Source organism: Notolepis coatsorum (genome assembly GCF_963971535.1).
Source record: "Notolepis coatsorum genome assembly, chromosome: 3".
In the NCBI taxonomy this organism is placed as follows: Eukaryota; Metazoa; Chordata; class Actinopteri; order Aulopiformes; family Paralepididae; genus Notolepis; species Notolepis coatsorum.
In genome coordinates, this window is record NC_140167.1 from 95,825,419 (window position 1) to 95,851,559 (window position 26,141).

Sequence of the window (26,141 nt, forward strand, 5' to 3'; positions counted from 1 at the left end):
CATCGTAGAGTAGAAATCTTATCATTATGGGATGTAGATTTACCCGGTCCATCTCCAGCTTGTATAATGGTATATACGTCCAAATCATGTTGTTTATCGAGTTATTGGCAATCGATCACTGTGTATTGTGACGAGCTAGAATGCCGGGACCTATAGCGAGTGCCCGGAAGTAATACGGACGTCCAGCACAACCTCTATGCCACTTCCTGTTTAAGCGATTGCGCCGATCGGCCACCAGATGGCGCTCCTGAACCGCCAGAGAGCTCAGTGGGTCCTCCTGGTGGATCTCAGGCCAGCGGAGGGGACATATGAATCCGATCGCAGATTTTTGAAATATTGATATAAGGACGCTGTACAGCGTCCTCCGGCAACTTGAGCATGGCCGGCAATGACGTCTAAACACGTTTCATGGCAGCCAAAGTGTTAAGAATCATACACATAAACAAATAAACACATGCACAGCCTATGTACAAACAAATAAACAGGGGAGGAGTAGGGGGGGGTGAAAGTATGTGTGTGTGTGTGTGTGTGTGTGTGTGTGTGTGTGTGTGTGTGTGTGTGTGTGTGTGTATGCAAACAGATGCGTGTGTCTAGGTGCGAGTATGAAGATGAATGAGTGCTTGTATGTTGTGTGCGAGGGTGTATGCAAGTGTGAAACTGGGGTATCAGCAAGAGCAGGAGGGATCTACTAAGAGCGTGTCGAGTATATTCTTGAAGGCAGTCAGTGAAGTAAGAGCTGTAAGATTAAGGGTGTCCTGAATGGCGTTCCAGTCATAAGCTGCTGCAAAGTGAAAGGAGTTTCGGCGAAAAGGTGGTCTTGGATCTTGGGATGTTTAGTTTGATGAGCTCGCTTGATCTTGTGCCGTAAGTGCTGTGAGAATGGTGGAGCAGGGAGGAAAGATAAGGTGGGGTCTTGCCCAGGATTGTCTTGTAAATGGAGTGGAACCAATGTTGGAGTCGGCGGGTGTGGAGGGAGGGCCAGTCCACCCGTTTGTAAAGCCATTTTATAGACGACATCACCATAGTCCAGGATGGGCACTGGGCAGGACAGTCATCTTTACAAGGGTGAGTTTTGCGGAGCGTGTGAAGGAAGCTTTGTTACCTTAGAATAGGTGTGATGATCTCTAGATTACTATCTATCTAGGTCGTCCTCGGACGGGCCCTCCATCGGTGCTTCCAGTCATCCCGATCCTCCATGAATCTGGCTAGCTCGCCGGTGCTTTCTGTTCCCGCATCTCTCCTGAGTACGTCCACGTAGGTTAACGTGGGACGTCCTCGTGATCGATGCCCGTGTGTTGGTTCCCACAGCACAAGTTTGCTGGTTGGCAGCTCATGGTGTCTCTGGCAGTGACCTGCCAGCCTCATTCTCCTGACTGCCACTTTATCGCTCACCTTTAGCACCCCCCCATACAAGATTGCATTAGTGACATGCTCATCCCTGTTGATGTTGAGCACCACGTGCATCATTCTGGTGTAGCACCCATCCAAGGACTTCTGCAGGGTGGGCTTCAAGGTCCAGCATTCACTGCCATACAAAAGGACAGACTCAACTGTTGCATGAAAGAAGTTGAGTTTTTTTTTGACGGGGGAGGTTGGATTTCCACACACTGGTCATGCCGTTCAGAGCCCTCCACGCAAGCGCCTTCCTCACTTTAAGGTCTTGCTCGGACTCTAGATTACTGGTCAGGGCATATGGCCGTATAAAATCCACAATGACCTACGACGAGCATTCCTATGATAAGTTTCACGAGTATGTGTCCTGAGCAACATTAAGGGCTAGATCCACAAAGAATGGATTGCACGGAGCAAGTTGCACCCTTACTTAAAATTCATTATGAATTGAAAATGGGGGACCCTGATGTAAACAAGACGAAAGTCTTTCTCTGGTCTGCATCCCCTTAACAATTGTGTGTATTGAGCCGTACTGTATTGTACCCATTCTGCAATCTGTTAATAACATTTTCATTCAATCAATCAATCAATCTGCAATGAAAATTGTATTACCAGATTGCAGAATGGGTACAATACAGTACGGCTCAATACACACAATTGTTAAGGGGATGCAGACCAGAGAAAGACTTTCGTCTTGTTTACATCAGGGTCCCCCATTTTCAATTCATAATGAATTTTAAGTAAGGGTGCAACTTGCTCCGTGCAATCCATTCTTTGTGGATCTAGCCCTGAGTATTTACGCTGTAAGCGCTTTACAGTTTATGCATCGAGAACAGTTAGGGGTTAAGGGAATCGAACTGGGAACCTTCCGATTACCAGACGTCCGTGCTACCTCCTGAGCCACTGTTGCCCCAAATAAATAGACACACGCTAGATAAGATCACACGAAAGTTGGTGTAATAAGCCAGTAATTGACCTATATCAATCCTCCAATCACAACTGTTGCTACCCTCTGACAAACTGTGAAAGAAACTATAGGGAGGTGTGGTCTGACGTCACTGGTTGTTCCACCCAGTGGTGCAGTGGTGGTGCCACGCGGTACCACGCCGTCCCAGCACTTTTCTGAGCAGAAGTACGCGCACGGATGTGCATGCGCGTGCATGCGCGCACACAAAAATGCGTTCACAACTTTCACTCGACTCGTCGCCCCATGCGCCAAATACCGGTGCTCAGCTATCACCTAGTCTTTGCATAACAATAGCATAGCAATAGCATAACAAAGAACGAGAAGAGCAAAACCAAAATACAAGCCCTGTACCAATTGGTGGGGGTTGCTTGAGCTGTGGAGCTCTCACTATGTGACAAATGGTCCCGACTGGAAGGATGAGACATTTCTAAGTTATACTTCAGAAGGAAACTGTCCTTCTGTAAACTGTTCAATTCAATTAAAGAAATTGTAACTACAATATTGTATCTACAATTACATTTAAAACATTGTTTGTTTTTCAACCATATAATATATATATAATTTCTTTATATATTGAAGGCTACATCCTGCTACCTTTTTCAGCTTCTCTATTTCAAGGCAATATTTACAAAAACTAAAATTAAAACTAGTAATTTCCTATACAAACATGTTTCCTACTATTTATGCATAACAATCATCTGTTCTGTGCACACGCGAGGGAACATGTATGCGCATGCGAGTGCACGTGGCGTCATTTAAACAGAGTACAGGCACTTCTGATATTACGACTGCACCCCTGGTTCCACCCGTATATGGATTTATCATTGGGAAAATTGATTATCGGCTATTGTAACAATCCTGCCGCATGGAAATTGAAAAGCTTTCCATTTTTGCACAAAATGAGTTCCCTTCTATCACTAACATTATTGTTTAAGCATTTTTGGTTGAAATCAAATTTGGCGATTTTTTATGATTGACCACATTCAGGGGGGTATCAGCAGGGGGCGCTGATACCCCATTCATTGCCAGGTCTTTATTCAATGGATATAGTTTTAGACTGACATTTGCGAGTGCTCAAAATATATCTTATATTATATCTATGGGTCTAATAACGCCGTCGGGTCTCAGTGAGCTGCTTCTAGTCAACATTGCAGAGACAGATTGTTTTTTCATCTGTACATTGTTTTTTCATCAATACATTGTTTTTTCATCTGTACATTTCCGTTTTATACCGTATGGAGTATGGTTTGGGTGTTTTTCAGTCATTCCAGGAAAAGGCGAGAAAAATGCATTTTACTGTAATCCAGTCATCACGTTGTAATTTTTCGGCTGATTATCTAATCATCCTGAAATCAACGCTAGATTATCACTATTATGTCTCCTCGTCCATACATGAAATGACCGTCGTAGCGGGGCGCTCCCCCCCCACCCCAGTCAACGGTAATAAGCACATACACTTACACACAGATAGCTGTGATCGGGGTAGAAATAAATGTCAGATCAACGATCAAATTCATATATGATGTTCTTACCTTGTATCTGATGTAATGCAAAAGAGATAATCCAAATATCTTATCGCAATTCCAAATAATGCTTGTGGAGGTCCGCACCACACTACCGACTGTTTCACAATGACGGGCGGGCGGGCGGGCGGAGTTACTGATGCCATCGTTGTATAGAAGTGGCTCGCCTGAATATTTAAACCCCACCCGCCTGGCTCAGATCGCCTCTTAAAAGACACAAGCCCATTTTCAATGAGATGCAATAGCTCCGCCTGGCAGTAGAGGGCGGTGTTGACCGTCTGCCAGCTCAGACAGGGTCTGAAGACTATACCAGAGGCTGCAGCTATGAATTATGAATAGATATAGCGAATAAACGATATAACGATCCCAAAAACTAGTAAACTCGTTATTGGTGTTATTCGATTGGCGGCCAATAACGAGTAAACTAGTTTTTGGCGGGGAATGTGTTAATTGCGAATATTTTCATGTTGAGCTATAGATTGTGGATGAATAAGCACAGAAAGGTACCTCATGCAAATGTTAATGCTTTATTTGTTTTAAACGAGACGCTTTAGAAATGGGCAATGGGGAAATACATTGCGTTGGACAGAGGGTGGAACACGAAAAACGGCCACTACAACCACTACACCTCCCTATAGTGATTGGAGGATAAAGAAAAGAGGGTGGGGCATGAGATAGGTGAATACAGTAAGAAGAGCAGTAGCTAAACACAGACCTTTTGAGCCCCTTCGTGGAGCCTCTTCCCCCGGGAGTAATAGCCAAGTCCCGCCCACATCTGGTTCACATCCTGTACAATAAGACGAACGATCATCAGTGAAAGCAAAGACATGTTATCATATTGATCATAATGTTAGACATGTTATCATATTGATCATAATGTTAGACATGTTATCATATTGATCATAATGTTAGACATGTTATCATATTGATCATAATGTTAGACATGTTATCATATTGATCATAATGTTATCATATTGATCATAATGTTATCATATTGATCATAATGTTAGACATGTTATCATATTGATCATAATGTTATCATATTGATCATATTGATCATAATGTTATCATATTGATCATAATGTTATCATATTGATCATAATGTTGTCGTCATTGAACAGCTACTGTACTTCCACCAGGCAAACAGACTACTGACGGATACTTATAGAATTATCACATGAGCAAACACACAAAAGCACCGTAAGTGACTTACTGTACACACCATATATAAGCACACTTACTACACACACACTGCTGCTACGTACACTGTAGAATATTTATATATACTGTATACTTAAAGAAATAAACATTTTTACTTATCTGCTGTTTTTCTACCTTGTAAAACATATACCTTGTATTGTATAGTTTGTATAGATTGTTGTGTATTATTTTTTACAAATCTACTATGGTTGAGGAGCCAGGAAAAACAAGCATCTCACGTTTTTCTGAATGTATGTACATTTAAAAAAGCTGCAACAATAGAATTTTCTTTTTTTTATCTACTTTTTTTATCACTTTTTTCTGTTATTTTTCTCCCCATTCCAATTTACCTCTTGTGCCAATTCTCCCTCCCCTGTCTTGAATGTTGCTTGCATATGCCCCCCACTGGTCGGTTGTAGGGAGGATAGAAGCCTTGCATCACGTGTCCCCTCCGGTACACGAGGAGGCAGCCTGTCACATCTTTTCACCTGCCAGCGCGGACTCTCATTGGCGAGGTGTAACGTGTGGGAGGCTCACACTACCCCCGCCATTTCCTGTCTCTGCTGTGCAGGCGTCCCCCAACCGACCTGTAGGAGTCGCTGTCCACAACGTCCAGATTACCACCCATCGACTTCCACCCGCTAACTCTGCCAATGAGTTAGTATGACGGCCGGCCCAAGCCGGAGGCAACGCCGACAGCCGGAGTCGAACCCGGTGTCTCTTGCATTGGTGACGAGCGCAATGTCCGCTGCGCCACCCAAACAATAAAATTATCTGAATCTGAATAACAGCCACATCTTCAAAGACCCCTGATCAGTAATCACCTCCAGTGTGGCAGCCGCAAGATCCTGCACCGCGGGCCATCTCTGGAACACAACCAGAGACCACTTTCAATTACAATTTAATCACGACGCTCATTAAATCTAGTGCTAGTTTACAAGGACTTTTCCAGACAATCAATACTTTCGTGTCGTTACCTTCATCCATTTGTTGTAGTAATCTATTACCGTGGCAACCTGGGTCTGCTGCAGCATCACCTCTGATACCCACACTACAAAGAAAACGTGTCAATGTGAAGAAAAAAAAAAGAGCGACAACTTGGCTTAAGACACGTAGAGGTCTGAAATTAAAGAAATACTAATCTTGTACCGTCTTTCACTAGTATTCACTCTGCTACTAAGGAATCTACCTTGCCTATATTATTACCTACTGTGTATTACCTCAAGTCTGTAATTCAAGTTTGACTCTGTTTGATGAACAATGTTAGATGTCACCCTTAGCTGCCAGAGTTGTGCCCTTCCTGCTGACTTGTTGTACAGAACTTGTAAGTCGCTTTGGATAAAAGCATCAGCTAAATGTAAATGTAAAGGATTCAGTGTCCTACCTGCATACGTCCTGATGTCGAGGTCTGGCTCTGTCATGGCCTGTCAAATAGCAGCATGTCAAAGTATTATTGACAATTGTCTCTAAGACAACCCACACCGACTTGAGTGCACAATAAATGTCAATTGATGATGCCACATCAATGTGGAACGCCCTACCCACAGCCGTAAAAAAAATGTGAATCCCTACCCACCTTCAAAACCGCTCTCAAAGAGCACCTACGGAAGGCTGCAATTCGAAACTGGCCCCCGTAAATGTCCAACCCACCCCCCCCCCCCCCCCCCTAATGTACAGTTTCCTCCCCCTCGTATGTATATAATATCTGTTTGGATCTCCGTTTAACAGTACATTTGCACATCTTGTATGTCACAAATGTAACAGTACTGTACATTTATGTATTGTCATAAATGTCATGATATATATCTGTATATCTGTATGGCCCCCGTAAATGTACAACCCCCCCCCCCCCCCTCCTAATGTACAGTTTCCTCCCCCTCGTATGTATATATTTTCTGTTAGGATCTCTGTTTAACAGTAGCTTACTGTATATTTGCATATCTTGTATGTCACAAATGTAACAGTACTGTATACCTGTATGTCAGAAAATGTCATGATATATATCTGTATGTTGCATATGTCATTAATGTCATTATGAATTGAAAATGGGGGACCCTGATGTAAACAAGACGAAAGTCTTTCTCTGGGCCCTATTCCCCGTACCTGGTTCAACTAAGTCGATCAAAAGTCCCTAACCCGATGTTTGAATCCGGGCTTTCCCTGTTCCTCAAACCCTGATTCAGTCTCGTTAATTCGAACCAGACTTGATACTCAGGATAAGTGCGCACGGCTGCCTCACCTGAAAAGACAGCAGGTGTCGATCGCAGAAATCCTGATTTTCTAACGGCATTGATTGATTGATTGATTGAAAACTTTATTAACAGATTGCAGAATGGGTACAATACAGTACGGCTCAATAGCCTCGCCGACAAGTTAAATGCATAATCTATAGGCTAATGTTAAATCCCTCATTACCCCAATCAATCAGATTATATTTCTTTAAATGTGCCTGCTGGCAGTAGGCTTAATGGAATGAATAATCAAATGAGATCTTGCTAGTGAAAATAATTAGTTCAACTATTTCTGAATAAGTAGACAAAAACAAGCCCAAAGAGTATCCAATTGATACAAATTAATAGATACTATATATATAATATATAAATACATGGTTCCCAAAGTTTTCAAGGCGCGACCCCCGAAATAACGTGTCAGAGAGGCTTGGAGGGAGGCTATACAGTTTCACTATTAATCAGGTTTGAATCTGTTTTGGACATCATCCATACATGCATTGAATTGATTAACCTTTGGTTTATACCAGTGACACCAGTCATGTTAATCACCTTCTTGTTCATCATCAGATAACACTAACAGTGCTTGAACAGATAAATGCATTTTCTCAAATTCATCAAAATGTCAAAGGCTTGCAATTACTCATTCATTTTCTCAAGTCACGTCCACGTCATCAAATCAAACAGCGCATCTCCTCAAACATTTGAATCCCAGTTACAATATCACAATAACGTGTGAGTGACAATTCAACAATCCACATATTCCGATCCGTCGTAATTCATATCCACAATCCATGCATGAAGACGCTTCAATTTATGCTTGAATGAAACACAATCTGGGCGCTCCGTTAAGCAAATACATCAACAGCGGAGAATATGAAACGAATCAGAGCCAAACGCCCGATAGGTTTCATTCATTAAAAACATCCCCGCGGGATTCACATTTGCAATATTCCATTATTAAAATAACCACATAGTGTGTGTGTCGCGACGCGCGAGTGCCGTATCCGTATATGACGTGCATGATTTAAGACAAAGTAAATCTATAGGCTGAATATGATTTATTATCAGCATTTTATGTATATTATTTTACATTTCAAAAGCCCCCTCTAGAAAAACGAAGCACAAAAAGACAAAAACATAATTCAAAATGGTATGGGATCTAGACTGTGAGGAAGCGAGCTGGCATTTCTTTGCGAGGGCGTGGCCATGGTTTATCGAGCTAACTGAACTTAACCCTGCGCTGGAGCAGGTTCAAACTTTTCGATATGTTGCCATGGTGATTTAGAGTACAATCCGACGTCGGGGAACGGAAAGGTCTGGCTTAAGTCAAGCTTAGCCAGGTACGAGGAACAGGGCCCTGGTCTGCATCCCCTTAACAATTGTGTGTATCGAGCCGTACTGTATTGTACCCATTCTGCAATCTGTTAATAAAGTGTTCAATCAATCAATCAATCAAAATCAGTACATGTAAGAAGTATCTTTACCACGGTCCTCCATGGCAGCACTCTCTTCTCCTTGTCGTACCAGTCCAGCAGTTGGGACCGAAACTGCACAACATCAGCGGACTCGTGGAAAGTGTGGTAGGTGGACGGTGGTGGGGATGGGGTGGCATCGGTGTTGTTTTCTGGAGAGTGAAGACCACATTCCACACACTAAGACGACACACTTTCAAAACCACTCTCAAAGAGCACCTACGGGAGACTGCAATTAGAAACTGGCCCCTGTAAATGTCCAACCCCCCCCCCCCTCCAATGTACAGTCCAACCCCACCCCTTATCCTTACATCCATCTCGAAAGTCATGGAAAAAATAGTATACGAACAGGTCGAAAAGTACCTTACGGATAAAAATCGAATCTACGAATTCCAATCTGGCTTCAGAACATCCCACTCCACTGACACATGCCTTCTCTATTTGAACGACCACATCAAGCAAGAGGTGGACGCGGGCAAATACTGCGGCATGGTCATGCAAGACCTACAAAAGGCCTTCGACACTGTCAATTACACCATTCTGATTGACAAGCTAAAAGCAATTGGTTTTGATAGTTTATCAGTGAGCTGGATACAATCCTACCTGGAGGGGAGAGAACAGATGGTAGAGGTAAACGGTACCCTATCCCCCTCCCTCACAGTGAACTGTGGTGTTCCACAAGGAAGCATACTAGGACCACTACTGTTCCTAATTTATGCAAATGACATGTCGTCAGCTTGTGACTGCAACTTGTTCCTGTTTGCGGACGACTCAGCCCTGCTGGTCTCTGACAAGAACAAGTTACAGGTTGAAAAAACCCTCAGCTCGGAACTAGGCAAAATCTGCATATGGCTCGCCGACAACAAATCATTACACATGGGCAAAACAGAGTCCATTCTCTTCGGTTCAAATAACAAACTCAGCTAAACAGACGGCTTCTCAGTTACAGTGGGTGACAATATTGTCACAAGGAAAGATGAAATTACCTACCTGGGTTCCATCCTAGAGGCTAATCTTTCCTGTGACAAAATGGCATCCAATGTAATAAAAAAAGTCAATCAACGAACTCGATTCTTGTACCGGATCTCCTCCCTGGTAAACAAGAATACCCTGAAGACTCTGGCAGGAGCACTCATTCAAGGGTACTACGACTATGCTTGCACCTCATGGTACCAAAGCACCTCAAAGGCACTAAAAACCAAATTACAAACATCTCAAAACAAACTAGTCAGACTACTGCTTGACCTGACTCCTAGAACCCACCTCACCCCTGCACACTTTGCCAACCTAGGATGGCTTAGAGTAGACAACAGAGTACAGCAACTTGCAATGGGCCTGGTCTACAAGATACACTACACGACCAAGGTACCCATGTACATGTCAAAATACTTCCCAAAGGTCAGTGAATACCACGATCACAACACCAGAGGGAGCTCCACAAATCATGTAAAACCCAGATTCGGCTCAAACAAGGGACTAAACACGTTTCGCAATTATGCCACAACAATGTGGAACGCCCTACCCAAAGCTGTAAAGGAATGTAAATCACTACCCACCTTCAAAAACACTCTCAAAGAACACCTACGGGAGACTGCAATTCAAAACTGGCCCCTACAAATGTCCTAACCCAGTTGTAAAATAAAGACCAAGCATGGCTTTGTCAGTATTCCAATGTACAGCCCCACCCAACCCCACCCCACCTACCCAACCTCCTCCAATGTACAGTTTCCATGTCAAATGTATGTCAGTATTCCAATGTACAGTGTGTGTGTCCCCCCTACCCAACCCCCCCCCCCCCCCCCCCCCCACCTCCAATGTACAGCCCCACCAGTGGTGCAGTGCTGGTATAACTCGGTATAACGGCGTTATACCTCGGTCACTGAGGCTGAAGTACGCGCAATCGCTTTTTACATGGCATTATCCAACCGGACTCCCGGAGAAGCATGCAGCTGCAGAGCCGCAGAGCCAGCGGCGCTCTCTGGGCCGCGCGCTGACGGCCGCGCTGTGAGGCAATAGTATCCAGCTGCAGGACGAGAGCAGCCAAAAAAAACTGTGCATGCGCGCGTGGAGCGTTTGACCTACTGTCAATTTGCCACTGCACCACTGAGCCCCACCCCACCTACCCAACCTCCCCCAATGCACAGTTTCTATGTCAAATGTATATACTCTTCTTCTGGATTTTTTTAGTATCACAAACAGTACTGTATTTGAAAGTCTGGTGTGTCATAAATGTATAGATGTAGCAGTACTGTCTATCTGTATCCTGTATGTCATGTGTGTCATATGATGAATTGAAAATGGGGGACCCCGATGGAAACAAGACGAAAGTCTTTCTCAGGTCTGCATCCTCTTAACAATTGTATGTATTGAGCTGTACTGTACTTTACCCATTCTGCAATCTGTTAATAAACTTTTCAATCAATCAATCAATCAAACCCCCCCTACCCAAAAACCACCTCCAATGTATAGTTCCCCCACCGCCCACCCCACCCCTCCAATGTACAGTTTCTTTCCCCTCAAATGTATATCTCTTTTTAGACTCTTTTTGTACTCAGTACAGTACTCAGTACAGTACTGTATATTTGTAGATCTGGTATGTCATACATGTCTAAATGTAACAGTACTGTCTATGTATGTCATGTTATGATGAATTGAAAATGGGGGACCCTGATGTAAACAAGACGAAAGTCTTTCTCTGGTCTGCATCCCCTTAACAATTGTGTGTATCGAGCTGTACTGTATTGTACCCATTCTGCAATCTGTTAATAACATTTCCAATCAATCAATTCCCATGAGTAGCATAATGTTACTGCAGCAGATTTCCATTCACCCAAAACGGAAGTTAGTTGGATTAAAGTGGCGACCAACATGTTGCATAGTTATTAGTCACTGCAGCTATCTTAATTAAGCACTGCTGTGTATTGTATTAGGTATTACTATTCGTGTGCGCAGAATGACTAGCAAAGTAGCCCCTTTCGTGACTGTGATGCACCGACTGCGCATCACAGTCACGAAAGGGGCTACTAGCAAAGATGCTGTACTCTAGTCTTCATGGTGGAGCCTCCTCTAGTAGCTACCTACCTTCTTTTACAGCCGTCTTCGACCTCTTCCGCGGTGGTTTTGTAGTCTCTGTCGTGTCGAGGACAACTCTTTTCCCTCGGTGCATTGCTGAACGTAACTTACTCATAGCTGCAACAGTTCAAGCAGCATAATCATTTTGTTTTTGCTCTCTTGTTTTGTTTACATCCACCAGCGTGACGAACATGGATTTCGTTCCCGCCACGCGGGGGGAGGAGCAATCATCATCCATCCAATCAGCGGCGAGTCAAAGGGGGACTCCGTAAAATGTGTCATTTCCGGTTAGAGGAACTGTTTTGATTCCAGGATTGATTGATTGATTGATTGAAAATTGTATTAACAGATTGCAGAATGGGTACAAATACAATACAGTACAGCTCAATACACACAATTAATAAGGGGATGCTGTACTGTACCCATTCTGCAATCTGTTAATAAACTTTTCAATCAATCAATCAATGCAGACCAGAGAAAGACTTTCGTCTTGTTTACATCAGGGTCCCCCATTTTCAATTAATCATATGTATACATGACATACAGATAGACAGTACTGCTACATCTATACATTTATGACATACCAGATTTACAAATACAGTACTGTTTGTGATACAAAAAGAGTCTATACATTTGACGAAGAAACTGTACATTGGAGGAAGTTGGGTAGGTGGGGGGGGTGGAGCCCACCTATGTATGTATGACTAGATAACCAAAATCAGACAGCAAACCATATGCTTGGTTTCACAAGTAGAGACTTCTTAGATCCATGGATGACTAGCCTATTGTATTACACTAGAGGGGATTTAATTCAGATCTAATAGGTCTTTCCAAATATATCCATGTAAATTCATAACAAAGAGACAAATAATCACATGCAATAAGTATTCTTTTATTTAAATCATGAGTCATTTTATATCATGAAAATGAGTTGTCATTCCACTCAAGAAGTATGTCGATCCAAACCTGGAATGCAAAGAGTGAACGCACAGAAGAAAGAGTTTTGTGACAACTACAACATTAGCATTTAAGACTGAGATTAGATTGAAGAATTATAGTATTGCATCATTCCGTTCCAATGTTTACCTTCCTTTATATTATATTTATATTGATCTTGTTTGACCGCAGAATGTCAGCCTGGATTTCATCCATGTTCATGTGGAGATTCTCAGCTTTGGACTGCAGAGAAAGGAGGGCAAAATGAACACGTTCACCAACAAACCTGCCAACTGCACTGCAGGCATTCATCTACATTGAATGTGGTCCGGCAGCGTGGCTACATGAGTAGAGCTCCGGACTCATGATCGGAAGATCACCGGTTCGAACCCCGGTCAAGGCCGTTGTCGTAAAAAGTGGTGTTGTTGTCCAGCAGGGGGCACTCTGTTCTCTGGACCTGGTGGTCGTAAAGAGTAGGGGGACCCCCAATGTTCCCGGCCAAATTCCCAATCGGGTCTCTGACATCAAGGCCACCTAATCATCCCTCCCCCTTAACACTTTGAGTGCCAGCCACGGCATAATTAGTTATTTCATGGTAACCGTTGAGTGCCAGAAACGAGGTATGCCGTTTTTTAATCGTTATTTTTTTTATTAGCGATTTCCATTCATATTTCATCAATCCAGCCTCACGTTACCACTGGCACTCTCTCTGAGCTTGAATTGGGAAAATACCGCCCCCTATCGTCTCTCCGGATGGTACTGCACCCCATTGGATTGGACTGAATGAAACGCATGGGGGAAAAAAAGTCCGGATTCCACATTTTACTTGTCAGGCATGTAATCCGAGCCTATTGCAGTCATCGCCCACCATCAGAACAGCGTGGAATATGTCTTTCGACCACCCAGCGTTGGATCAATAAACGCGATCGATATTTGGAATGGCGATCAGGAATTGGAATAATCTTTTTGGAGAACATCTGATCTGAGGTAAGGAATCTATTTTACCAGTCTTGGGATAATCAGAGCTGTTTTCACCAACTTTCAACGTGTCCCGTATGTGTGTATGTGTGTGTGTGTGTGTGTGTGTGTGTGTGTGTGTGTGTGTGTGTGTGTGTGTGTGTGTGTGTGTGTGTGTGTGCGATCAGGAAATAAGATAATAGATTTTTCAGCCCGCTTCTATAGCGTGCATAAGTACACATTATACTATCGATAATCTAGCGTTTATTTGAAAACGATTCATAAATAGGCAGAAAAATGACAACATGTTTTGTGTATTCCAGTAAAGGGTGATTCATGTGGAATCTTTATTTTTTTCTGAAACTTTCCAAAAACGAGCGTTTTTCAAAATGGTATACAACGGAAATGAACCGATTAAAAAACAATCCGTTTGGTCAATGTTGACTGCAAACAAGTCATTGATAAGCGACGGTCGTATTAGACACATAGCGCTATATAAATGTAATGACCATTCATTAATTCAAACATTCTCCTTTTCCTTCCCTCACTATATATCTGTGTATATAGCCCATAGCTTGTGTAGATTTAAAAAAAAATTATCACCATTGCACATTGTGCTAACCATTGCACTTTACTGTACAGATTTATTTATATGTGTTTTATTGGAACTGATTGTTGATTGTCACATCCTGGTTGGACGCACACAATTTCATTGCACTTGTCTTGTACTGTGTAATGACAATAAAGTGAATCTAATCTAAAGTAGATACAGAAGTACAGGCTTATTGTATTGGTTATGATATTGAGCTTCTTACCATGAAGGCTGCAAACAGCGTACTGTCCATTGCCCTGCATACCTGCTCCTCTATGACTGGGTACGTGTGGACAAAGTGCTAGACAGAGATGGAAGCAGAAATAAGTGTGCGTGTGTGTGTGTGTGTGTGTGTGTGTGTGTGTGTGTGTGTGTGTGTGTGTGTGTGTGTGTGTGTGTGTGTGTGTGTGTGTGTGTGTGTGTGTGTGTGTGTGTGTGTGTGTGTGTGTGTGTGTGTGCGTGTGTGTGTGTGTGTGTGGAGATTTGGAGAATACCCCCAACAGACTGCAAAACACAAGCAGCAGCAACAAAGGGAGAGACCAACCCTATTCCCCGTACCTGGTTCAACTAAGTCGATCAAAAGTCCCATTATCCAGATTCAATTAACCCGATGTTTGAATCCGCGCTTTCCCTGTTCCTTGAATGCTGATTCAGTCTCGTTCATTCGAACCAGACTTGATACTCAGGATAATTGTGCGCGGCCGCCTCTCCTGAAAAGACAGCAGGTGTCGATCGCAGAAATCCTGATTTTCTAACGGCATTGATTGATTGATTGAAAACGTTATTAACAGATTGCAGAATGGGTACAATACAGTACGGCTCAATAGCCTCGCCGACAAGTTAAATGCATAATCTATAGGCTAATGTTAAATCCCTCATTACCCCAATCAATCAGATTATATTTATTTAAATGTGCCTGCTGGCAGTAGGAATGAATAATCGAATGAGATCTATTGCTAGCGAAAATAATTAGTTCAACTCTTTCAGAATAAGTAGATACAAACAAGCCCAAAGAGTATCTAATTGATACGAATTAATAGATACTTATGAGGATATCTGTACTGTATGCTGCACGCTCGGCTTAGGTATCATGTACTTTATATATAAATATACATGGTTCCCAAAGTTTTCAAGGCGCGACCCCAGAAATAACGTGTCAGAGAGGCTTGGAGGGAGGCTATACAGTTTCACTATTAATCAGGTTTTAATCTGTTTCGGACATCATCCATACATGCATTGAATTGATTAACCTTTGGTTTATACCAGTGACACCTCATGTTCATCATCAGATAACAGTGCTTGAACAGATAAATGCATTTTCTCAAATTCATTCATCAAATGTCAACGGCTCATTCAATTTCTCTAATCCGTCAAACAGCGCATCTCATCAGACATTTTAATCCCAGTTACAATATCCAATAACGTGTGAGTGACAGTCATACAATTCAACAATCCACAGATTCAGATTCCTCGTAATTCATAATCCACAGTCCACGGATAAAGACGCTTCAATTTATGCTTGAATGAAACACAATCCGGGCGCTCCATTAAGCAAATACATCAACAGCCGAGAATATGAAACTAATCAGAGCCAAACGCCAGATAGGTTTCATTCATTAAAAATATCGCAGCAGGATTCACATTTGCAATGCTCCACGTTATTAAAATAACCACATATTGTGACGTGCGAGCACCGTATCCGTATAAATATGGCGTGCATTATTTAGGACAAAGTAAATCTATAGGCTGAATATGATTTATTATCAGCATTTTAGGTATATTATTTTACATTTCAAAAGCCCCCTCTAGAAAAACGAAGCACAAAAACATAATTCAGAATGGTATAATGGGATCTAGACTGAGAATTATTTCAGGAAGGGAGCTGGCATTTCTTTGCGAGGGTGTGGCCATGCAGGTTAGCCAGCTAACTGAACTTAACCCTGCGCTGGAGCAGGTTCAAACTTTCTGATATGTTGCCATAGTGATTTAGACAATCTGACTGATAGATACACAAAATGGGTTTATTTATGTTGATTTAATTTAGTTGTATTGATGTTTCCATTTTTGCAAAATGGGTATATTCTGTTTGGTTTTACGCAATAAGTCTATCGGTGTGCTGTATGTGTGTAGGGGCAGGTATATATACGAATTTTTCTTCTTCCTGTTCCTTTCGGCCATGGAATTTGGTGGATTATATTAATATGTACTGTTGGACTGTGGTAATTCCATGTACGAATAAATAAATGATGATGATGATGAATAAAGTTTTCAATCAATCAATCAATAAATCAATCAATGCTGTTAGAAAATCAGGATTTCTGCGATCGACACCTGCTGTCTTATCAGGTGAGTCTGGTCAAGTCTGGTTCGAATTAACGAGAGTGAATCAGCCTTCGAGGAACAGGGAAAGCCTGGTTTCAATCATCGGGTTAATTGAATCTGGCTAATGGGACTTTTGATCGACTTGTTGAACCAGGTACAGGGAATAGGGCCCAGGATAAAGTTCAAGTTCAAGTTTGTTTTATTTGTCAGATAACATAAGGTACATGTACATTATAGTGAAATGCTTGGTTCTGTATGACCCTCCTGAACATGTGCTTCGTACAGTAAAAGGTAAAAGAATAAAGACCAAACACTATACAAAATATACAATATACAAAACTAAACTAAAATGTACAAACTGAAAGAACAAAATGTGAAAATGCAAAAATGAGGTGGAAGAGGTAGATGAGACAGAAGAGGTCGTGCAAATCTTTTAAGAATAAATCAGCCTCTCCAGCCAATCTCTCTCACTCCCAGGACCCACCAGGTGAACAATCATACTTGATGATGATGATGATGATGATGATGATGATGATGATGATGATGATGATGATGATGATGATGATGATGATGATGAAGAAGGGTGTTTGTGTGTACCTGTAGAGCCAGGCTGGCTTGTATCTGGGCCCAGGCGAGCTCCCGGTTGCCCATAGCGTGCAGCAGATGATGGACGACACCAATAGAGAGCAGCCCCTGAGAAACCTCTTCACTGCCCTGAGACAGCAAGCTTCAACACATTAAACGCGTAGTATTTAATACCAACAGCTTCAGGTTATGAGAGCAACAGTTCAAACTATAATAATACATGTGTTTCAATAGACCTGTTCGCTGTATACAAACATACCATGTCCGAGCCAATCGGCAATACCAACTGAGTCACGTGACTAAGTTGCCCCCTACCGTAACCTGCCTACCTGTCATTTAGCCAAATCAGCATGGCTGTGAGTTTGAGTCTTTCACCTTTTACATGTCTTGGCATGGATTGATTGTTTAGATGGCTAGCATGGCTAACAAATGCAATTATGTTCTAGTCTGCCCCGTTGTTCTGACCAGGATTACGTTCCTTTTGCCCCCTTGATGCGCGCACACACTGAGTCTGACGTATACAGCGAACAGGTCTATTCACATTAAGCGAGGGGCGATGCTGGGGGGGGGGGGGTATTGTTGACGCCCAGCTCAAACTGTCTGAAGTGTGAAAATGTGGCCTGCCTTTGAGAAGCATTTTCTCCTCTTAAGTGTTCTAGAAAACAGACTGCTTTACAAGATATAAATGAGCACATGTTCAAAAGAATCTCAGATTTCAACATATGACACATCATTTGAAAGCTTACATTCTGTACGCAATCTGGACAAATCTGGAAAATGAAAATGCAGACATCTGGCACAAACCACTGTGCAGGGACACATTTGGTGCCATTAATTATTGCATAGCAAAGTGGCATGGACTGGAATGTCTGTACGTTTACGATATCTACTAACACTTTATTACCGTATAGCTTTGGCTGCTGCTCCCTGTTGGACAAACACAGGCAGGGAGTCCGTTGTTTTGGTCATCTCTGGATCTGGTGGTTTGAGATCATGGTGAGATTAATCTGTCAAATACAAATACAAAGCACCAACTGATGGCAGTGATTATTATTATTATTGTTGCCAGGTGACATTGAGAACAGAACAGGACACCGTCTGGGGTCTTGTGCCGCTTTAATCCATAGATATATCTATGCTTTAATCCCTCTCTCGCAGGCTTCAGCAGAGCTACCAGGCCATTGAGCAGCAGTGGTCCCACCTCGTACTGCAACAGGTCTGAGATCAGCTCAATCGCTGCGGGAGAAACAAATAAGGAGGAGACGGTGAGTCTCAAAGTCAAAGAGCAGTAGGAAGGTTCTAGGGCTGTCTTAAATACTTTGAAGCTTCGTTCGATGGCCATGGGATTCTAATGGGAAAATAACATTTGAATATATTAAAAAATAATAATAAAAGAAATATATATATCTTCTTCTTTTTTTGCAAAATCAACTCTGCATCTCTTTGTTAACCCTTTCACTGCCACACAACAGAAGGTTAACCCTTTACTATCACACAACCGACGGCTGTTTGTGGCAGTGAAATGGTTAACCCTATGTGTATTGTCGCAGTGAAAGGGGTAACCGTTTGGTAGTGCGGCAGTGAAAGGGTTAACTACAACAAGCAATGTTGTTTGTTATTTAAGATGAGGTTGGACTCGGCACTGACAGATTTGTGTTCATTGTGCTGCTTTTATAAAGCATCAAATGACGGCTTACAATATTTCATGAAAGCAAAGTGTTTAGTTTGTCTAAGATTTAAAAAGGTTTAAACTTTACAGCACTGACAAAGTTGAACAAAGTGCTGTACAAGTCCCACAACATAAAAAAATTTATTATAATAATAATAATAATAATTTAATAATAATTTCGAAGCTTAAAGCTTAAAATTAAAATCGAATCTCGACCTTCGAAAAATTCGAAGGTCAGCCCTAGTGCCTACCTTGATCCTGTACATCCACACGCAGAGACCTGAGCGTATCCAGCAGAGGTTCCACAATGCTGGGATGGGCTGCAGTTAATTTGGACTGGGTGAGGGAACAATGGTTAGGATGAGGGGTGGAGGGTTACAATATTTAGAGTGACATCTTCAATATCAATTTATATATCTCTATATCTACTTATGTAAGGAAGATGACATGTTATAGTTGATGTTCATCATATTGGTCTCCATGGTAATTGTTAAGGGTGATACACCGTAGGGCGGCTACGTGGCGTAGTGGGCAAGGCGCTCGCCACGAATGCGGAGACGCTGGGCTCGCCTGTTCGAGCCCAGCGCTCCACATTGCTTTCAGTTTAGCTGGTCGTCCGTACTAATACACATTGGCCATATTAGGGGGTGGGAAACTGATGGGTGGGGATCGGGCGTTGTGGACAGCGACTCATACAGGTCGGTTGGTGCGCCTGCGCAGTAGAATCAGGAAGTGTCGGGGGCAGCGTGAGCCTCCCACGCGTTACTCCTCGCCACTGAGAGATCGAGCTGCGCAGGTGAAAAGATGCGACTGCTGTTACCTCAAGTACCGGAGGGGACTTGTGCTATGTATGACTTAGTCCACATTGCAGCCGGCTTGTGGGAGGCAAGAAACAGCGTCCGTGACAGGGGAGGGTTGAATTGGATGATATGAAATTGGGATGGGAGAAAATATAGAAAATGGGAGAAAAAGTGGATAAAAAAAAAAAAAGTGATACACCGTCAAACTGTATGTTCTCAAATATTCTAGATATAATTTTGTGCAAAGGTATTTGCATTTTACATTTCATTCAAATATTCATATACAACACAATAACTCAAATATGAATGAATGAATGAATTTTATTTATATAGCACCCTTCACAGCACGAATGCACAGGGTGCTTTACACTACAGCTTAATATAAAAACACAATAAAACAAAATCAGAAATAAATGACAACAACAGACAGTAGTTAAAAAAGACAGTGAAGCAGGTGAAAATAGGTGATACATTATATCAATTCATGTATTGTCCAGCCCTATGATGAATATAATCTAATTCAAATGATTAGCAATGTTTGAGAGTACGAGCACACATGCTCCTTTTCTTGGAAGGTGTCTCTATTCTCCACTGTACTATAATTCTGTGACCTGTAACTGTATGTCTTCTACTACCTGTACCTCCCCTCCCCCATGCTGCTATGATACCGAATTTCCCCCAGGGGATCAATAAAGGAATGTCTTATCTTACGACCACTCTACCTCCTGAGCCACCGTCGCCCCATGACAGAATGCATGTGTTGCATTCTGTCCATACATCCATACAGAAAGGGATTATATAAGAAACAATGTTTTTTATGCGATATGCCTTCATATATCATTACCATTTCATGTTTTGTTTTGAACTATTCTGTGTTAGATCACTGGTTACCCACTGACACGCTGGTTATGAGATTTCTATACAACTTCTCCATAATGGGTGGGCTATATACCTGTACAATGCGTAGGTTTTGCAGAACCAACTGTTGGGCTGTAGGGGGCGCACAACGGCACAAGGCAAGAGGGCAACCAGGCCTTTGTAGATATGGTTCTGGTATTTGGGGTTCCCGAGGGCCAGTGATTCTAGCAGGGCCCGTGCTCTCTCTTGGGTCTCAGCGTTGTTTGACACAACCAGGCACTCTGCTATGGCTCTCACGCCTGCAAGCAGAATTAGTTACAAGAAGAATCCATGCGTTGTTCTTATTATGCTGCTAGTCGGTTAAATGTATATTTAATAACTTTATCCCAAAGCTAGGAACCGGGGAACCCACACTGTAATCTGTGATGTCACGAGACTAAACCTGTAGGCAGCTGCTCCATTGACCAAAATCAAATAGAAAAACGGAGACTGACTTTGTGGACTCATACTGTACCACGTCTGTTTGAGATTTTACATCCTTGTTGTGGCGCTCACGGCTAGGAAACAAAACATGTGACCATATCTTCCACCAAAAATCATCACCTGTTGTTCTCCCAATCACTTTGAATGGAAAAGCTCCAGGATTTGTCTAGATATGACATCATCAAGAAGAGAGTATTGCCTCTTTTGTTTCTAGATGACTGAAAGTTGTTCACAAGTGTCAACTGAACTGTCCATGGTCATACAAAGAACACAAATGGTTTCAGTTTGAGGCTAGAGCTTCCCTTTATATGACGGGTGCGATACTGAAATTGCATGGGTCATGGGACGGTCTGTGTAGTACATGAGACATTGTATACGCTATGGAATAAACTAGGGATGTTCGATATTGGCTTTTTTACCAATATACCGATATTGTCCAACTCTTAATTTCCGATACCGATATCAACTGATACCGATATATGCAGGGTTTACCCCCCAAAAAAACAGAATCATTTCAGGAAATTAACATTACATATCTCTCTCATGGAATTAACACAACATTATGCATACTTTTGACAATAAATAAAATAAGAATTTGTTCTTACTTGCTTGCCTGGGTAAATAAAGGTTAAATAAAAAAAAATAAAAAAATGTGGGGTTCCCGATATTACATTTTAATGCCAATATCGGCCGATAATATCGGACATCCCTAGAATAAACCTATGGAAGCTACCGTGGCTTTCACAGAGGAGCTCTTTGGACTTGCGTCCAGCGTTGGCCACGGTCTGCAGCAGCTGGAGGGCCTCTGCCCTGTTCCCCTCTCCTCTCTGGCCCAAGACCTCCAGCACTGTGAGAACACCTCCAACCTCACAGAACTGGAGGAGGTACTGCTGACTGACAGGTAAGGAAAAGAGGGGTTGAGGACAAAAAAAATGTATGTTGCTTCATACCAGTGTGATTAACATAATCAGGTTATGTACAATCGTATCACACTCACTTGTTTGTTGAAAGGAAAACGGCAATAGCTTTCAGCTGGAGACCTAAGCATGTTCCAAACATGTATCTGGGTGTTCAGTAAAGGACTGGGTCTTAAATGATTTCATTCGTTTTCAATGTTTTACGATCTGTAGATGGAAAAAGTGCTTTTTGGAATAATCTAAACCTGTTGTAAATCATAATATAGGTCTGTTTTACAAACATTACCAACATAATCAAAGGTTTTACTGCCACAAAATACAGCAAATACAATTATAAATATGTCTTATCTTTGTGGTGGGGCTACTCATTTGTTAACATTTGGATCACTGATTGGGTCCAAGTACCCATGTACCCATGATGATTTTGCTGGAATCGTGGGTATATTTTCTGATTCAGAACTGTAAAGCTGTACATGTGTAACATTCTGGGTTTCTGTCCTCTCCCAGGACTGGAAACCCTACCGCCATTCTGGAGTATGTCACCCTGTTCTCTGTAATTAGCACTGATTGATTGTCACCTGTGGTTTGTTGTCACTAATTGCTGCGTGTGGTTTGCTGGGAAATTGGCCATATAGTAATCTCTTGTTCTCTGTCTTTTGTCGGATCTTCAAACAGAACCTGTGAGCAGTCGGTCACAGGACAAGTGGACTCTCTTGTCGCTGTTTATATTATTTAATTCTCTTGCCTTAAGTGCCCTCAGTTGAAGCCTGGCTTCTCTTTTGTTATCGTTACATTATCTTGCTCTAGTGATTCTGATAATAAAAAGAACACGCATTTTGAGAAGAGCAACCACATCTCTGTCTCCTTATTACCTTCTACTATTGGAACTCAACTCCTACCTTGAATCGTAACATACGTTTAGATAAAACCATCCAGATGCAATAGCTCAAATAAACAGTGTTTTATTGTCAGGGATCAACTTCAAAAACGTGTCGCTTGATCACATATATTGATGTTCTGATTTCCAGCTCAGGGAAACGTTGTCTATTGTCCCAGAGCATTGGGATAGCACAATGTATTCTGTTTTCCTTTAATGAACACGAGCATCCCCTCCCTCCCAGTGAGCTGTGGTGTTCCACAAGGAAGCATACTAGGACCACTACTGTTCCTAATTTATGCAAATGACATGTCGTCAGCTTGTGACTGCAACTTGTTCTTGTTCGCGGACGACTCAGCCCTGCTGGTCTCTGACAAGAACAAGTTACAGGTTGAAAAAAACCCTCAGCTCGGAACTCGGCAGAATCTGCACCTGGCTCGCTGACAACAAACTATCATTACACATGGGCAAAACAGAGTCCATTCTCTTCGGTTCAAATAACAAACTCAGCAAGACCGACGGCTTCTCAGTTACAGTGGGTGACAATATTGTCACAAGGAAAAATGAAATTACATACCTGGGGTCCATCCTAGAGGCAAATCTTTCCTGTGACAAAATGGCATCCAATGTAATAAAAAAAGTCAACTGAACCAACGAACAAGATTCTTGTACCGGATCTCCTCTCTGGTAAACAAGAATACCCTGAAGACTCTGGCAGGAGCACTCATTCAAGGGTACTACGACTATGCTTGCACCTCATGGTACCAAAGCACCTCAAAGGCACTAAAAACAAGATTACAAACATCACAAAACAAACTGGTCAGACTACTGCTTGACCTTAAAACCCACCTCACCCCTGCCCACTTTGACAACCTAGGATGGCTTAGAGTAGACGACAGAGTACAGCAACTTGCAATGGGCCTGGTCTACAAGATACACTACACGACCAAGGTACCCATGTACATGTCGAAATACTTCCCAAAGGTCAGTGAATACCACGACCACAACACCAGAGGTTGTTCCACAAATCATGTTCAACCCAGTTTCGGCACAAACAGGTCTAAACGCGTTTTGCAATTATGCCACATCAACGCCGTAGAACGCCCACAGCTCAAAGAGCATCTACGGGAGGCTGCAATTCGAAACTGGCCCCCGTAAATGTCCAAACCCCCCCCTCTCACCCACTCCTAATGTACAGTTTCCTCCCCTATATTATCTGTTAGGATCTCTTAACAGTACTGTATATTTGTATATCTTGTATGTCACAAATGTAACAGTACTGTATACCTGTATGTCATGTATTGTCACAATATATATCTGTATGGCCCCCGTAAATGTACAAACCCCCCCTCCTAATGTACAGTTTCCTCCCCCTCGTATGTATATATTTTCTGTTAGGATTTTCTGTTAGGATAAGTATATTTGCATATCTTGTATGTCACAAATGTAACAGTACTGTATACCTGTATGTCATGTATTGTCATGATATATATCTGTATATCTGTATGGCCCCCGTAAATGTACAAACCCCCCCTCCCACATGTAGTTTCCTCCCCCTCGTATGTATATATTTTCTGTTAGGATAACAGTACTGTATATTTGCATATCTTGTATGTCACAAATGTAACAGTACTGTATACCTGTATGTCATGTATGTCAGAAATGTCAAGATATATATCTGTATGTTGCGTATATGTGTCATTAATGTCATTATGAATTGAAAATGTTGGACCCTGTAAACAAGACGAAAGTCTTTCTCTGGTCTGCTGCATCCCCTTAACAATTGTGTGTATTGAGCCGTACTGTATTGTACCCATTCAAGTGTTCAATCAATCAATCAATCAATCAATCAATCAATCAATCAATCAATCAATCAATCAATCAATCAAGCAGTACAAGAGGATACGTCAGCCTCATCCAAGCAGTGAGACGAGCCAGGAAGAGACTGGCGCCCTGTTCGAACTCCTGCTCCAGCTCCTGGCATGTCTCCCCAGTATGTTGAGATAGAAATGAGTTCAACATGCGCCTGCGCACCGTCTTGTTACCATGGTCCCACAAGTGAAGAAAACACATCACTTTGCTGATGGCCATTGTTTTTTTTTACTGATAATAATAAATCCTACATTGAGAGCCAAATTAGCTAACGTTAGCTAGATAGCTAAAGTTGACTAAAAAGACAGACATAAACTTAGCGTAGCAAAATCAGCGACTGGAGAAACACGGTGAGGTTACGTTTCGTCAAATAATACGTGGTGGGATTGACTTAGCTAGCTAAATTACTGTATGTGACATAATAAACTATTAACCAGACATGTATTTGCCAACCTAACGTTAAACTTCTTGAAGCTGACGTCCTCTTCAAGTTTGTCCCGTTGCTAGGCAGCAGCCAGCCCACGGGGAGCGCGTCTCTGCTGGCTCCGCCCTGGATGTGATGTGAAAACAAATTCTGAATCTGAATCTAAATCTGATACTGTATTTATATTACTGTATACACTAAACGTATCCACCAAAGTTACAAATACATTACGTTACACTGCAGCAGACCCAATTGGCTTGGGCATGATGACAAAGGAGATATAATGTATTCCAATTGATATCCTCTCTGTCTCTGACTTTCTCTATACTCCCCTGGCAGTTCATAACTTTATTTGATCCACATGAATAAACGGATCCCCATATGATGTTTTGCTCTCTTGACAGGAACATCTGTCAAGGGCCTTCACTGCCCTTCAGTCATCATACTGATTATATAGGATCAGACTAGTGGATGATCATGACCCCAGCAACCAGGTATTGACATAATGCTGCAGCAGCAGCAGTATACATCTTTGGTGAGTCCATCCAGCCCAAAGACTCCCCCCATAGAGAAAGGGGACTCCCTAAAAAACTTGGTATTTCATGTATAAACCAACCCCTACCTTAACCCTGAACCATAACCTTTACCCCCGCTATCTCCACTCAAATCCAACCTGCACTTCAGACCAAAACAAAAACTGGAAACAAGCAGGGCTATTTTGCCTGGAGTCATTGTTTGCTGGCATTACAGATTCTACTTTTAATTCAATAAATTATTTGCCATCAAAATGTTTAATTGTCAATTGTCAACACGGATCAGCTGTGTACAGATTTAATGTAGACAGGGTGAAAAAGAGACTTTGAATACACTTATATTTGTCACTTTTTATTAGCTAAAAATAATAAACAAAACACTAAAAGGTAGAATTCAAGATCCATTACTTCACACCACAAGTACCCTGAAAAACTATTGTTTTACAATTTGGTGTCTGA

At 42.1% G+C, this 26,141-nt stretch overlaps 2 protein-coding genes across 3 annotated transcripts in view; both read right to left on the reverse strand.

The window, feature by feature from the left end:
- Nucleotides 1-12,004, reverse strand: part of mutyh (mutY DNA glycosylase) — a 35,652-nt gene extending 23,648 nt beyond the window's left edge. Inside the window, exons 1-6 of one of the 2 annotated variants that reach the window (XM_084311626.1) lie at nucleotides 11,867-12,004; nucleotides 8,798-8,937; nucleotides 6,467-6,506; nucleotides 6,060-6,133; nucleotides 5,907-5,948; nucleotides 4,598-4,669 (exon numbers count right to left, since the gene is read on the reverse strand). In XM_084311626.1, the coding sequence (XP_084167752.1) occupies nucleotides 4,598-4,669; nucleotides 5,907-5,948; nucleotides 6,060-6,133; nucleotides 6,467-6,506; nucleotides 8,798-8,937; nucleotides 11,867-11,972 (474 nt within the window). In that variant the 5' untranslated portion in view covers nucleotides 11,973-12,004. The remainder of the gene's footprint in view (nucleotides 1-4,597; nucleotides 4,670-5,906; nucleotides 5,949-6,059; nucleotides 6,134-6,466; nucleotides 6,507-8,797; nucleotides 8,938-11,866) is intronic. The other variant, XM_084311627.1, reaches the window with a different exon arrangement.
- A 945-nt stretch (nucleotides 12,005-12,949) lies between these two features.
- Nucleotides 12,950-24,944, reverse strand: armh1 (armadillo like helical domain containing 1; the record flags this gene model as incomplete). Its single annotated transcript, XM_084311310.1, has 8 exons — nucleotides 12,950-13,036; nucleotides 17,262-17,391; nucleotides 18,154-18,226; nucleotides 18,345-18,485; nucleotides 20,702-20,875; nucleotides 21,793-21,953; nucleotides 22,057-22,122; nucleotides 24,760-24,944. 8 exons carry the CDS (start codon nucleotides 24,942-24,944, stop codon nucleotides 12,950-12,952), a joined length of 1,017 nt encoding a protein of 338 aa, XP_084167436.1.
- Nucleotides 24,945-26,141: the final 1,197 nt, after the last annotated feature.